This window comes from Parambassis ranga, chromosome 12 (genome assembly GCF_900634625.1).
Source record: "Parambassis ranga chromosome 12, fParRan2.1, whole genome shotgun sequence".
NCBI classification, from domain to species: Eukaryota; Metazoa; Chordata; class Actinopteri; family Ambassidae; genus Parambassis; species Parambassis ranga.
In genome coordinates this window covers 7,415,370-7,430,316 of record NC_041032.1, presented here as the reverse complement: position 1 = coordinate 7,430,316, position 14,947 = coordinate 7,415,370, and the positions used below count along the sequence as shown (strand labels likewise).

General features: G+C 39.9%; 1 protein-coding gene across 2 annotated transcripts in view; it reads right to left on the bottom strand.

The window, feature by feature from the left end:
- The window catches only part of LOC114443454 (poly [ADP-ribose] polymerase tankyrase-1), a 56,096-nt gene that overhangs the window by 9,072 nt on the left and 32,077 nt on the right, over positions 1–14,947 (bottom strand). For both annotated transcript variants that reach the window (XM_028417492.1, XM_028417493.1), the window contains 11 exons: positions 11,231–11,325; positions 10,799–10,865; positions 9,665–9,851; positions 8,458–8,579; positions 8,263–8,354; positions 7,422–7,500; positions 7,081–7,252; positions 6,449–6,528; positions 4,639–4,784; positions 4,381–4,546; positions 635–854 (listed from right to left, as the gene is read on the bottom strand). In XM_028417492.1, the coding sequence (XP_028273293.1) occupies positions 635–854; positions 4,381–4,546; positions 4,639–4,784; positions 6,449–6,528; positions 7,081–7,252; positions 7,422–7,500; positions 8,263–8,354; positions 8,458–8,579; positions 9,665–9,851; positions 10,799–10,865; positions 11,231–11,325 (1,426 nt within the window). The remainder of the gene's footprint in view (positions 1–634; positions 855–4,380; positions 4,547–4,638; positions 4,785–6,448; positions 6,529–7,080; positions 7,253–7,421; positions 7,501–8,262; positions 8,355–8,457; positions 8,580–9,664; positions 9,852–10,798; positions 10,866–11,230; positions 11,326–14,947) is intronic.

Sequence of the window (14,947 nt, the reverse complement as noted above, 5' to 3'; positions counted from 1 at the left end):
TAACGCTCCCCTTTCAACATTTGCATTTGTTCCATTTTGTGCATCAAGTTTGCAGAACGGTCTGTGATTTATACGGAGAGAAAGAAATGTTTTGATGTAAATTTATGGATGATTATATCTGCATGAATCTCATTAGGCACTCGTGTGTGTTTGTGTTTATGCCTATGAGGTGCTTGAGTAGGATGGTGTATCAGTTGTTATCTCTGAAAACGGATGCTGCCACGGTGATTGCAGATACTGCATATATGCATAAAAGTGTGTTTATGTACCTTTGAGGGTACAAACATTATCTCCGCTATCAAGATTTAAAGATCGTATAAAGTTTCATGTGAAAGCCAAGGTCACTCTAGGTGAACCGGACTAGCATCTTTTGATTACCATTTTAACAGAGGATACAGATAGTCAGTAAATGTTTTAATTGAAAAAAAATATTACAAGCCGAGTTGTATCAGACGGCCCGTGCATCAACAAGGTGTTTTTGTCCTCAGCCCTGAATGTGTTTATTGACTTGCTCTGCCAGAGCACTGTGCCAAAATCCAAGGTTGGATTTTACTGACATGATGGAGCATAATGGAGACCGGCACCATTTAATATTCTACACCCAAAGTCACAGCTTTTTGTTTCTGTGTGTTACCTGCGAGGTGCAGCGGAGTCGAGTTGCGTCCCTGCGTGTCCCGACAGTTGATGTTGTCGGGGCTGCACAGCTTCTGCACCCTGGCCAGGCAGCCTTTCTTAGCAGCATCCAGCAGCGCGGCGTCTCCTCTTAGCAGGTCCTGGATGTCAGTGTCCCCGTCCTTCACCAGGTCCAGAGGAGTGTTTCCATCTCGGTTCTTCTTAGTGGGGTCTGCTCCATGCTGGAGAGAGGGGAAACAAACACAGATATGAGTTATGTGGGTCTGCTGTATTGTCAGTGCAGTGTTTGGGATCAAAATGCAAACATGAATGCATGTAACAGTATTTAGTAAATAAACATCTGGAATAACCATTTTGTCAAAACTGAAAACAATGAATGTTACTGTAAATCATTCACTACCCTTCAGCTAAATCTGAAAAGTACCAGCCCTCAAAATCCCAAATCATTTAAATCCCGCCGGACATGTTTCACTTAGAAGGAGGCGATGATGACAAGTGATGAGTGAAGAGTAGAGGATGACGGCAATTCACCGGAGAGCAGAAGAGAGGGAGAAAGGAGAGGAGGTATAGAGGTGAGGAGAGGACGTCCAGTGAAGTGGAAAACACCACACACCCTAGGGATGAGGGGAAAGCAGACATTTTCATCGCTCAGCTGTCTCCTAGGTTATGGTTTAACTTGTCATTTTCATTGTAAGATTTCAAATCCGCTCATTAAAATTGGATGTTGCGGGACCACTCCCCTGGGTATCCACTGCTGGCCTGAAACTGTCCGTTATGCATCCCTCAACACTGCATTCCCCCTTTTTTATAGTCGTTTTGAACCCATCCTTGTAAGGATTTTTTTCCTGTCCTCCTCAGTTTCTATTATCTCTTTGCTGCCAATCACAACGACATATTCGCTATCTAGGAAAATTAGAATAGCAAAAAATGGGTACATTTGCATATAAACAAAGAAAAAAAATATAATATATCAATAATGCTGGAATCTTAAAGCTATTTTTATGAATAATTATCTCATTCACAACAATGCCATTTCATAGACAATAAATCAAGATTTTCCCCCTCAAGATGTTTATCTGGAGGACGGAACATATGAAACTAATTTCAGAGACATTACAATTTTAAAAATGTAACCATAAACTACATGCTGGTATCAGTGAGAAGGTCAAAGAATGACTTAAATGATTAGATCATCTTCTGGAAACCACAGATGTCTCTACATCTACTGATAGCAATTCATTGATTAATATTTCAGTCTGTAATGAAGCATAACTGTCCCTGGAGCCATGCTGCTAACAAGGCTAATAACTGAAAAAGGAATGGGTATCAATCATAAGTAGTTAACACGCTCTCATGATTAAACAAGGGAAAAAAAGTCAACTAAAGAAACTTTACAGACATAAATCCCCCCCCCCCCCCACACACACACACACACACTGTGAGACCGAGAATTAGTCTCCTGCAAGATGATGACTCAGCCAAGATCATAAGTCGTACAAGTTCACATGTTTTACGCCAAGTGCTAACAAGACAGATTGTGATTTAATTGAGCAGGCATACATTATGCTTGTACACATTTTTCCTAACAAAGGAAATCCCACACGATCCATGCAGAATCTGAGTTTTATTCAAGGAGTACAAATGCAGCACAAAAAAGGGGACAACAGTTCAATTCAAAGCCAGAGAACAGTTATATCCTGAGGCCCTGTCAGATTAACACCAGCGTGTAGGAACACTCTGTGATTTCTGTTAAAGGAGAAATAAGGATATTGCCACGTGCCACAACCACATGCTTAAAATACAACCAATTTTCACCACTATATGGATTGACAAAAAAACAAAACAAACAGAAACTACCGCTTGGACCATCCCACCATGATGGACAAGCCATCATCTGTCTGCATCTCTAACCCTCAGATCCAGACCTCTCATTATAAGAGCTGAACCCAGCATCAGATCAATGGGAGCGTGGTCTGAGGGAGCTGCTGTATCTCTGAACTATAGAGTTGTTTTAAGAGCACTAAGTGGGATTTATCTGCACACAAAAGGCCCACATGCTGAAAACGTTTAATCTGCTGCTGCATAATGTTATGATGACAATCCCCAATAGCCCCTGTGATAAAGACAGCTTCCAGTTAAGCAGAATAGAACTAAAACTGTGAGTTTATACCAGACAAGGATGCACTTGTAATAGAGTTACATGAAGGTATGAAGGCAGTTTTTTTTTTTGGATATTCATGAGAATTTTGACCATACAAGACCCTACTTATCGAATGTAAGCATCTCCATAAATAAGAAGAAACGGAGAGATACAAATGTCAACACAGACTCACAACTGGTGGAGAATATCCTGGAACACCACAAGGGTGCATTCTGGGTCCTCGTCTCACCTTGTTTCCAACAAATAACTGTAGTCAGTAGCAACATAAAGTATGCAGATTACATAACCATCACAGGACCAAACAGGGCAGTTACCAGCAGCAGGTAAAGGACTTCCTCAGTGCATGAAAAAAGAAAACAGCGTCTCCAACAGAAGCATATTTTCACCTATGCTGACTAACAGCATAATTTACACCATAGACTCACATATCAGTATTATTTAAATTGATCAAAGGTCTGTTTTTTATTAAAAACGCCAGAAAACATTCAAATTTTCAAGAGCTGGATCTATTTATTTGCTTAATTGTCGAATAAACATCTCCAAACTGAAAGATGAAAGAGAAGCAGGTGATCCTTCTTCCAGAAGCACGGAGTATTTTGCATGTCTTTCTTAATGAATGCAAAGTTTTATCAGAGCTGCCATCAGTTTATACAAAACTAGATCACTGTAACATCCAGTATTACATTATTGACTGCATTCACTGCCTCTCCTCAGGCAGGACATGTTTGTTCTCTAGTCCTCGGTGTGCCTGCACACAGTCAGACTGAGAAGCAGCTTTTTTTCCCCACAAGAGATGTCACCTTTTCTTAACACTGTCCTCCCTCTACAACCCACTCACTTCTACCATCATCAGTGCATCATCACACTTTTACCGGCAACATTCCTCCATTTTAGTCTCTAAATGGTCAGTGACTACTTGGAGAGTACTTGGAGAGGGGGCGCTGTACCATTACAATTACGGTTTTGAAATTAAATTACGTGTTACATGTAATTGGTTACTCCCCAACACTGGTGATGACGATACATAAGATTTTAATTTATAATAAAATAATTATAAATAAATAATTAATTCATATCTTAAATCATCTCTTGGAAAAAACACATACCCCCTGCTACTCCCCGTCTCTGCATGTGTGTGTATTTGTGCACCCTGTGCGAGTTGATCTAATAATAATTTATGCAGACCCATATGGCCATCAACAAAGTGGTGATGTAACCCTGTCTGGAGGTGTTTGTGATAGGAAAAACAAAACGCATTCAGCTGCGAAATGGCAACATTTCAAAGGACTCATTTAGACTCACAGAGGCATGACGACTCGGTGTTACACAATACATGTTTTCAGCTTTGTAATATGATTGGAGTTTATCTCAGCTGGGTTGACAAGAGAGAATGATGAGTGCCATCTTTTAGTGAATATTTCCATCTAGATTTCCCAGTTAAATGACTCATATGACCTGTGATGCGACTATAAAATCTGATCTGTAATGTCGATTTGTGCAGAGTAAGTAACGCACATTATTTACAGCACCACATATTTCACTCCAAAACAGGTTAGTACCTATAAAAAAAAAAAAACAGGACAAACCTTCAGCAGTAGTTTGCAGATCTCGTATTTGCCCTTTGCAGCAGCTTCATGCAGTGGTGTGAATTTCCACAAGTCGGCCACGTTGACCGAGGCTCCGTGTCTGACCAGCAGCTCGGCCACCTCATAGTGACCGTATGAACAGGCATTATGAAGGGGGACCAGGCCACTGTGGAAAAGAGAATTTAAAAATGATTCCAGATGAGTTAACTTATAATCTGCCTCCATGTTTTCTTTTGGCACATCATTTGAGTGTCTCACCCTTTGTCCTTTGCGTGCACGTCGGCCCCGTGGTGCAGCAGGTACTCCACCACTGACACTCTGTTGTAACCAGCAGCAAAGTGAAGAGGAGTGGAGTGCCGTCCCTCCAGATCTCTACAGTTCACATTCTGAGCCGTACACAGTGACTGCAGGAAACATTAATATGAAAATAAATAAAATGCAGCTACATTCGCCATGATTTACACAGTAAAATATGATGTTACATTAAGTTTTTTGGGCAGTGAATGTGATCAAATAAAGCTCCTGTGGTCTTTGGCCTGCTGTTCAGGTAGAATAACACTTTCTGTTTTTCTGTTATTTCACCTTAGTTCAGTTGTGGGGAAATTTATTTTAAAGCTTCCACTCTCTCTCTCTCTGGCATATTTTCCTATAGGAAATAAATTGAAAACATCCTGCTGGCACCCTATTCCACAATCTGAAGCCATTATCCCTCACATCAACTGCTGCTGTTTATGAAAGCTGCTTTCAGCAAAAACTTGTTGAGTGGACCATGAATTCTGCACACAGACGAAATGGAGATTAGATGTGCAAATGTGCAGAGGAAAGAGGACTCTGTATTAGGCAACATCAGCAGCAACCAATTTAGAGCTGCAGTCGATTAATTCCTTAGTTAAACAATAGGAAGTCTATCCGCAATACATTTTTTGCATTTTTTTTTTGCTTCACCATATCTAAACTGAGAATCTGGTGCATATTAACAGCAATAATGTATCATACAGTCCTAAAGGAAAATGATTTTACTAGCACATTCTGAAAAAAATTCAGAAAACCAATACTATTAACACAAAGTAGTTTAAGCTTCTATATAATGAAGCCAGAAATAATGGTGTGCAGCTCTGGAAGACACGGAAAACGTTGCTGGCTGCTGAATTTGTCTCAGTATTTGACCCATCATGTCTCCACATCTGAACAGATGATAGCAATCGGCCAACGATTCCTGTCAATCAGTAACAGAGTCAAACGTTTAACCCCAATTTGTATGTGACGGGCCTGTGCATCAGGTAAAGAAAAAAAAAATAAAAGAGTCTGACACCACGATCCTCTGCCAGCCTGTCAAAGCATCACGCTGACAGCTGCCCTGTGACTGTGTGGGTAAGCAGTCAAGCACCTCTGAGCAAATGTTACCAGGCCCTCACATTTATACAGAGAAGCACATAAGATCATGACTGACTATGATTTATACCATAAATGCAAAAAAATGAGCTGCAGAGGATGCCTGTGAAAATCTTGAGGGACGAAAAATGTGGCCTTTAACAAGAAAGTAAAAAAACGCAGATTTTTTATCAAAATCAATGAGGGCAACAAAAAACAAAACACTGAATGCACAGCAAACAATAGCCACCTGACATTTAACAGAAATCACTGTGACCAGGACTCAATAAGAGCAACAAAAACAGTCTCAAAGGTCAGGACATTTTCTGTTAAAAATAGACCACTTGCTTGTATAATGTTTTTATTCCATCTGTGTTTCATCACCCTCTTCTGTGTAGCACTGCTTTTAGGAGCTATTTGTTGTGTTTTTATACGAGTTGCTGTGACTGTAGCAACTTTAGGCACTGTGGGTCATTTTCTGGATATTATTTCCAACCCCTAATGAGGCAATTAAAGATTTCTGCTCTATTAGATTTCCCCTGATCAATGTCATTGAACAGACCAAATCTACTGAGGCCGTGTCTACTGAAACCCCCCTCTTTTCCCATTGTTCTCCATATATCTAAACAAGGCACTATTAGGAGTTTGAAGAAAATATCTTGTAACCCTTTAATATCAGCCTTTATTGGTCAACTACCTTGACAGTGTCCAGGTCTCCGGCTTTAGCAGCTTCCAGAAGTCTGTAGTCCACATCAGAGTTTCTCACTGGGACGTTCTCTACAGAGCCGAAAACACAGGAGACAAAGAGAACATGACAATTCTGTTATGCAATCTAAGAGTGTATCTGGCAAAAAAGGAGTATAAAGATGGATATGAAACCAGGCATACATTTTCTTGTTAGCAATGTAGCCTATAGACACAGTGATGACACACACATGGTTTGTTTGTGAATGGATATAATACATGAATATGTACAGTCAACAGCCAAAGGTGCCCCTAAAGAGAAGACAGAGATCTTCAAACTTTCATTCTGAGGTTGGTTTTGCAGAGAGGAAGAGCAAACAGGTATCGTATTTTGTTTACAGGCACATTTAATCTGGAAATGCTGCCAAAATATATTGTGATGTGCAGTTTCTCATTCCACTGAGTAGGTGAGTTGGCTCTATGCACCAATCCGCACCTTCCAGTCTGAAAATGTCAATACTGACCTTTACAAAAGAATCCTTGTTATTCTACTATTTGTAGCCGGTGCATAGCAACCAAAACACAACATCTGCACACCTGCCTACTCACATTTACACACACACACACACACAAAGGCTGGTATACCGTTGAGTATTTGTTGAACGGCTTCATTTCCCATTTGAGCAGCAGTGAAGCCCTGCAGAGACACTAGTGAGGCGTCTGCCCCGTATCCTAGCAACAACCTGCAGGTCTGAAGGTGGCCTGCCAGTGCTGCACGGTGCAGTGCGGTCTGACCCAGTGTGTCCAGGGCATTGACCTGCAAACACAAAGACCTTTAGATTAGGACAATTATATTCATTCTTTGAACTGCTGGACTTCAAATTGAGCATAATTTCATATTATTTATAGGCTGAAAGTGAACTTGAAGTATATGGAGAAAGGTGAGGATTAAAATCAGGATATTACAAATCTGATGAATTATTTACCTTTGCACCATGTTTCTGTAGCACTTCCATAATGTCATTATGAGCCCGTTCTGCTGCCACATGGAGAGGAGTCATGAAACTACAGAGTGAAGGGAAGAGAGAGGAGAGAAACATGCATTTTCAATATCATTTTGTCTTTGTTATTTTTTCCTTTTCACGTTTGAATAAATATTAGTGTATTATTACATACCTACTGATTATCAATCTTTAATTTGGGTTGGAGGTAAAAGCCAACTTGGCATTACTGTGCAATACCGCAAGAACTGTACATGACTTGTAAAAGTTTTGTTTTGTTTTCCACTAATGTAATACTTTTCTATGGGCTGCAAAGTTAAATAATTAAAACCTGTACCAGCATGTCTGCTTCCCTGTGGTCACATAAGCGTTACATATTCACATCGTCATCTGTTGGCTTACAATTAACCCGAACATCTCTGCTGTCCCTGTCAGTACGAGCCTCTCTGTAGTGACTGAGCAAATTTTTATCAACAAATTGACTGAATCGCCATGGTCACTGACCAAATCAGTAGCTTTCAGCAGTGAGGCTGCTGTGGCCCATTTTCAGCTCAGCTGTGATTCATCCATATTAAAAACACATGTAAACACAGGTCCACAGGACTAATCACTGTCCAATTACTCACAGCTATTAACCTTGTGTACGATGTTTTTATTCTGCTTCTATTCTGGTCAGAAGAGTGTTCATGTGGATTTGAACAGTCATGTGTCTGCTTTGAACCACATAAATCCTCCACTGAATTTCTCTGTACAATTATAATCTTCGAATTAAAAAAAAAATATTCGAAAATAAATCTTTGAATTGAAAAGACAAAACAGCACTCACTCTTTATTCTTCTCATTGACGTTGGCGCCTTTCCTCAACAGCAGCTCTGTCACCTGTTTCCTTTTCGGGTGAGGTGATGCTACTGCACAATGCTTAAACACACACACAGAGAGAAGACACACACACACACAATTAATCATAGCAAAATTACACCTGTGTGTTAATCCGAGGCAACAAAATATTTGTAAATCTCACCAGTGCAGTCTCGTGTGTGTGAGGGTGTTTGAAGTTGATGATCTCCAGTGCCAGGGTCTTCTTGGCTTTGGCCATGTCAGCCTCTCGAGCTGCTTGAAGCAGTGAGTGGCCCTTAAATTCATCTAAAAACATATACACAAACACACACACATAAAATATTAACAATATAAATATATTCTCACCCGACTACTGCAACATATTCAACCACTTGCATTGACCCTGCAGCATAGAAATACTTCAGAAAGATTATGTATATGGAGCTGGAGTGGAAACAAATAATTATCGCTGGGGGACAGAAAATTACAAACTACAAACTATTTTGCTTCTGTAGCATTTCAGGCTGCGTAAAAGGAGTTCATTCAAGATTATCTACAGACTGAGCAGCAGCATTCAAGCATTTATAATCATAGATCATAGACATATAGATAAATGGTATGGGCACCACAGAGAAGTCACATCTTCAAAGGGACGTGGTCAAGACAAAGAATGATGAAGAATTCTAATTTTTCTCAACCTATAATCAACAGAAAATAAACAAAGAGATGACTGCTATGCTGCAAACCAGTCAATGTGAAGAATATGGAGACCAAATCTCACGTAGGTGATGACGACAGAGTGCTATTCTACAGATGGCTCACAGCGCACGTAGTAATAGTAATTAAACTTGTTTATTTGACATATCATGCATCTCTAAAATGCTCGATTTACACAACTGAAGTTTTGTCATAATAACTAAAATCACTTTAAATGTCACACGTGGAAGAGTTTTGTAATATTTAAATGCACATCTTTATAAAAAAAAATGAAAAACCTTGAAATCAAAGCAGAATGGGACACTCAGGGAATTCAACAGAAAAGCTTTTAAAAAAACAGTTTGATCCACACATGAGGTGAAGGCCAGCTCTTTTATGAATGAACGACTAGAGAATGAAATTAAAAGGCAGGAGCTATGAAGATGACGAACCAAGAGGAAGCATAACTGATTTGAATTTGAAAAGCAAGTGGAACTACTGGCCATCAATGTGTCACCTTTTCCCCTCTAGTTCCTTCAAAATCATCCAAGATTACCATTTTCCAACGTTTCACTTATCAGATAAATTCCGCACATGACTGCTGTAACAACACAGCCTCTTAAAACACCCTATGTATTCATTCAGTCGTATACAGCACGCTGTTGTGGTTTGTTTAAATAAAGAGCCACACTCACATGTAAGTCTCTCCTTCAGCTCAGGGGTGGGTGCCATGTCCACGGAGCTCTTGCTGTGGCAGTTGAGGAGTGTTGGGTCGGCCCCGTGGCTCAGCAGCAGAGAGCACACCTCCACTCGGTTTTTAGATGCCGCTTCATGCAGTGGAGTGAACTGCCACAGATCCATGGCGTTCACACATGCTCCGTGCTGGGAATTAAAGAAGAAACTCAGTCTGACGTATGCTTAATGTGTGTATTCTTGTTTGCACTGGAATTATGACACCAAAAAGCAGAACCACGCTACCTACTAGGGCTGGGCGATATTACTTAAAATCGATATCAGGATTAATTGAAGCTTTTTCCATGATTAACGATTAATGAAGGATTATTACTTTTTTTTGCCTCCAGGTCTTCACTAACTCCATTCTTTCACCCTCTTTGGATCATTCAAAAAAACGTCCTGCCGCTGCTTCTGCTAAATTTTATTCTGCATATTTGACAACTGATAGTTTAAATTTACTATCGTACTTCTTTTTCTTTGTCGATATAGTGGCCCTTGCAATAAACAAAGGCAGGCTGTAGCTGACGCGAGTGTGTTTATGTGTCTCCATGACAACGTCACACGTTGGCATAAATTCTTGTTGTCGTTTATGTTTATATATAACGTATATTTTTATAGTTATATATTTGCTCCCTACCTTATGAGAAAATCAGACCCGGCTTATAATTAAGGCCGGCCTTTATATGACCAAATCCATAATCGGACCCGGCCTGTAAAAGGGACCGGCGTCAGTTCAGGACTCGGCTATTATTTGAAGTTTTACGGTACTCCACTAGAACAGAGAAATCTATTGGTGGTTTGTTATTGTTCTTGCCTGGAACACGAACAGATTTCTCTGTTCTCTGGATATGTAACAGCACTTTGATTCAATTTTTACAGCAATGGGACATCACAGAAAAGTAATAACCAAATTACTCACAAGTAAAATTACGTCGGTTAGAGGGTCTAAATGTCGGTTTTGATATATTTTCGGTTAATTGCCCAGCCCTACTACCTGCATATATATATATATATATATATATATATATATATATATATATATTATATATATATATATATATATACACATACATACATACATATAGCATGCATACCTTTAGCAGAAGCTCAGTAACTTCATAGTGTCCATAGGAGCAGGCGTTGTGTAGAGGCACCAGACCACTGAAATATATAAATGAAGGTTTATTTTTAAGTGTGCCATATTATGTAGTATTAGTACAATTTTTTAAGGCAATTTACATATACCACTGTCTCTAAAGATTCCTAAAATATCAGAAAACACCACCTGTTTCTTTTCTTTCTGTTTTCAAAAAGAGAAACCCTTTATGATGTCATTGATGTTAAATATTGGTTGTCTGGTATGAACGCCACAACCCTCTTTCCCCCGGAAGAGGAAGCTGCAGTTCATCTGCATTTAAAGCTACATGTAACACATTAACTTGGTAAAATAGAGTATCATATGGAGCCACATCCGTGTTGCACCGTATCATATGGAAACTAATTCAGTTCATTTTTGCTGCACCTACCCCTTGTCCTTGGCGTGAACATCTGCTCCATGCTGTAGCAACAACTGAACTATCCTCACCCTGTTGTATCCTGCTGCCAGGTGGAGTGGAGTGGACTGGAGACAGAGAGAAAGAGAGAGAGGAGAGAACAGAGAGTGGGAGAGAAAAAAAGAGGACAAATGTTAGTCCACATCGTTCGACGGTGTGACAGCCTATCATCATGATTTCATAACTATCATTCCTGTATACAGAGAGTGCTCTGAGGAAGTGCATATGTGGATATGTTGTCAGTGAGCAGCCAGATTGTACAGTCTTAAAGTAAGGCGAAAAGGGCTTTTTCCACCCCTCGAATCAGTCTGCTTTAACAAAGTCTGACTATAATTTCCTCCATAACGCTGATGAAAAGCTGCAGCTCTGAATGCATTAAGATGGGACCGAGATGAGATTGCTTCACAGCAGTTCATGCAGCATTTCTTCTACATGCTCTCAGCCATTCTTTCTCAAAGCTGGAGTGACACTCAAACTGGTGAAGAAACGTTACATGAGTGAGACTGTCCCCATTATTCAGTCAAAAATGAATCTGTTGCATTAAAAAAAAGTAATGGAAAACCTGCCTCTAAGTCATGATGATATAAAAAGTCATTTTACAGCACTGGAGGTACTATACAGAAAAGTGTGAATAGGACTGGGATTAAAGGGCCTGCATGCAGTCAATAGATATTATAAATACTGCAGTACACTATGACAAAAACAAAGTGTTGCATTTGCACGCTTCAGAGATAAATGCCACAAAGTGCAGCAAAGTCCCTTTCACACATGGTATATGGCCTCTAAGATGCTTACTGCATAGTGACTGTATGACTAGGAGTTAATCAAAAAATCCATAAAGGCTGACCCAACAATGGTTCCCTTTAAACTACAGGAATGTGTATCTATGCAATAAAAACACTTGCTGCTTATTCCTGAAGTGTTTTCCATATTTTGATTTCCAATTTCATTTTTTTTTACCTGCTTCAGATATATTTGAGTTATTCTGGTATTGGATTGATGTCTAGGTGTTAATACTACAGCACCAGAATGGCTAATGAGAACAAACTGATTGTAGGTTTATGCATTTGTGCATTATTTATGCATTATGACAGATTTTTAGGGCATTCGTACAGTAAGATATCCCCCTTAAGGGACTCTTTAAGGGGGGAAAAATAAAAAAATGCCCATTGAGGTGGGGTATAGCTGATGATTGGTCAAACAACAACTAAAAATAAGATCATAAGCAGGACAAACAAACTAGCCAAACAAACAAACAAAGGTAGAGGAGACAGAAAGGAACAGTGAGAATGGACGAGTGAAGAGAGAAAGTTTGACTTATTACGCTGCAGATAAAGTTGAGATATTGATTCATCATCTCGTCACCTCATGGGTCTGTTGGATCCTACACCACAATGGAAACAGATTGGCTGAAAGGGCCAATTAGGAGTTCCTGTCAACAATCACACCTAAGTTCCTGAAGTGAAAAAAGACCTTCAGTCTTCGCAGTTGTAAACACTATGTGACGCCACATCTGCTGCATTTTAAATAAAAATACCAAGAGTGTCTCAAACAGCTACTCCATAGTCTCCTCTTACAAATAGCTACTAATTACTGAAGCAATCCTTCTGGTACAAAACAAAAAAGCCCCTTAAGTCTTTGTAACTGTTTCTCAGGTCCCACAGGAGGTCGAGAGCTTGTGAAGGGTAACTGAGGTATTTTTGGAAACAAGTGCTTGTAGTAGGTAAGCAGCAGAAAAAAAAAAGAAAAGATAAACAGAGCTGAATCACAGCTATCACTCAGGGTTGGCCAATTCACCTCGGAGAATGAGGCTATAAAAGGCAAGCCGAATTTCAGTGAAGGAATAACAAACTCTAAATGAAAATGTTAAAGATGAAGCCTGAGAGAGAGAAAATGTCAGAATGACAGTTAGACTCATGTGTGAAAAGGGCATCAACCTTCCTCCCAAATCTAATAACGTATGCATGAGGTAGCAGCATTGCACATATTACACTTCAGAGGTCCCAAGAGGTGATGGCATAGAAGAGAGGTATAACCTTGCCTGTCTGATTAACTTTTTTTTCTTAAGAAAGAAGGGCCATGTAAGCCATATTGAAATATATCTTTTTCCATATGGATATGAACTATATGCATACATATATAATGAGAATTAGCATGTTAATTGACTAAATATGAGATAATGCCTCTCTGGGCGATCACCTGGGATCAGGTGTGAATCATTAAAGATGTCTCCTCATCATGCATTATGCTCTGAGAGAAGAATGGCAGGTAATGACTGAAGGGGCGGCAGCAGGCTGACGGTGCAGTGGGAATGTGAAGGGAAGGTTGTGACTTGTGTCTGAAGGATTTGGATGCTCCTGTGGTACGACAGACTGCAAACTTTACAACAAAAACTTCAGCATGATCTGCATCCACATCAACCCCCCCCCCCCCCCCAAAAAAAGAGTGCATCAATCTGCACAGAGCAAGCCAGCCATAAAACAAAGAACTTACCAGCATTTTTTGGGATGTCAACTGCTAACAATGTCGCCAAAACATAAAGTGAAATAATAACAAAACAAAAATGGCACAGAAATCACAACATGATGGCAGCATTCAGAAATGCTACAGTATAAGCAGTACATATATCATTCTTCTAAATACATCCCTTTAGGAGGTCATTCACAGGGCACTCAGAGATAAAAAGTCAGATTACAACATTATTTCATAAGCTGTGATGCAAAACTTGCAACACTGAAGATATGAAGATTGTTTACAAAGTGAGATCTCTGTAAAAATCTTTATATTCCCATCTCCTGTTAATGCTATTGATCAAGTTTCAGAGGCATCTTGAAAAAATAGATCCATCCTCAGTTATTTCTGTGGCTCACTTAGGAGTTCAGCAGAGAAGCAGCAGCAGCGAGGCAGAGAGGCAGAGGGCAGAGCTGGGTGGACAGATGGTACACTCGTATTTACAGGATGTGACAGCAGCATTTGGAAGGAGCGGGACATGGTACACAGTTAGTCATCATCCTCATTTGAAATGCAGTGTGTGTCTGTGCCCATGTACTCGTTATTGCAAATTGTTGTGGATATAAATAAATCAAAAGTGCAAAGCCTTAATCAGGTCCTCGGTACATCTTAAAGCAAATAGTGAGTCATCAGTTAGGCCTCATACATACACACATGTGCATGTGCTGTTGCATCACCGTGATGTCTTTGCCAGGGTCAGACTGGGTGGTTGGAGCTCCACCTCCTTCAATCTGTCAACCCTGTGTGTGTGTGTGCTGCCTCACATAACACCCATCACTGGCTCAGTTGAGCTCCTATTGAATCCTCTACACAGAAGCTTATTTGGAGTGAAGTCATAAAAAAAACACACACAAAGCTCAATCTGAAACTTCTATCCTCTAGAGCCACAAGCCAATCATGCTAATAATCGACGCCTGACCCATCCTTTATCCGCTCTTTGTTGCTGCCTCCTCCTTTTTTTCTACCAGTCTAAATTTTACAACTAAAGATTTTGTACCTGTTCAGAAAGAAGAGAATAAAAAAGGGAAAAGATGACTTTCTTTTAATGAAATCTCTTCAAAGACACACAACAGTGCAGCAGGAGCTCTATGAGGAAAAATGAAGGCTTTCAAATGTGCTTGCATAAGTGTTAAAATACTGCAGGTGCCAATACTGCAAAAATGAGGGTCAGATTAGGTT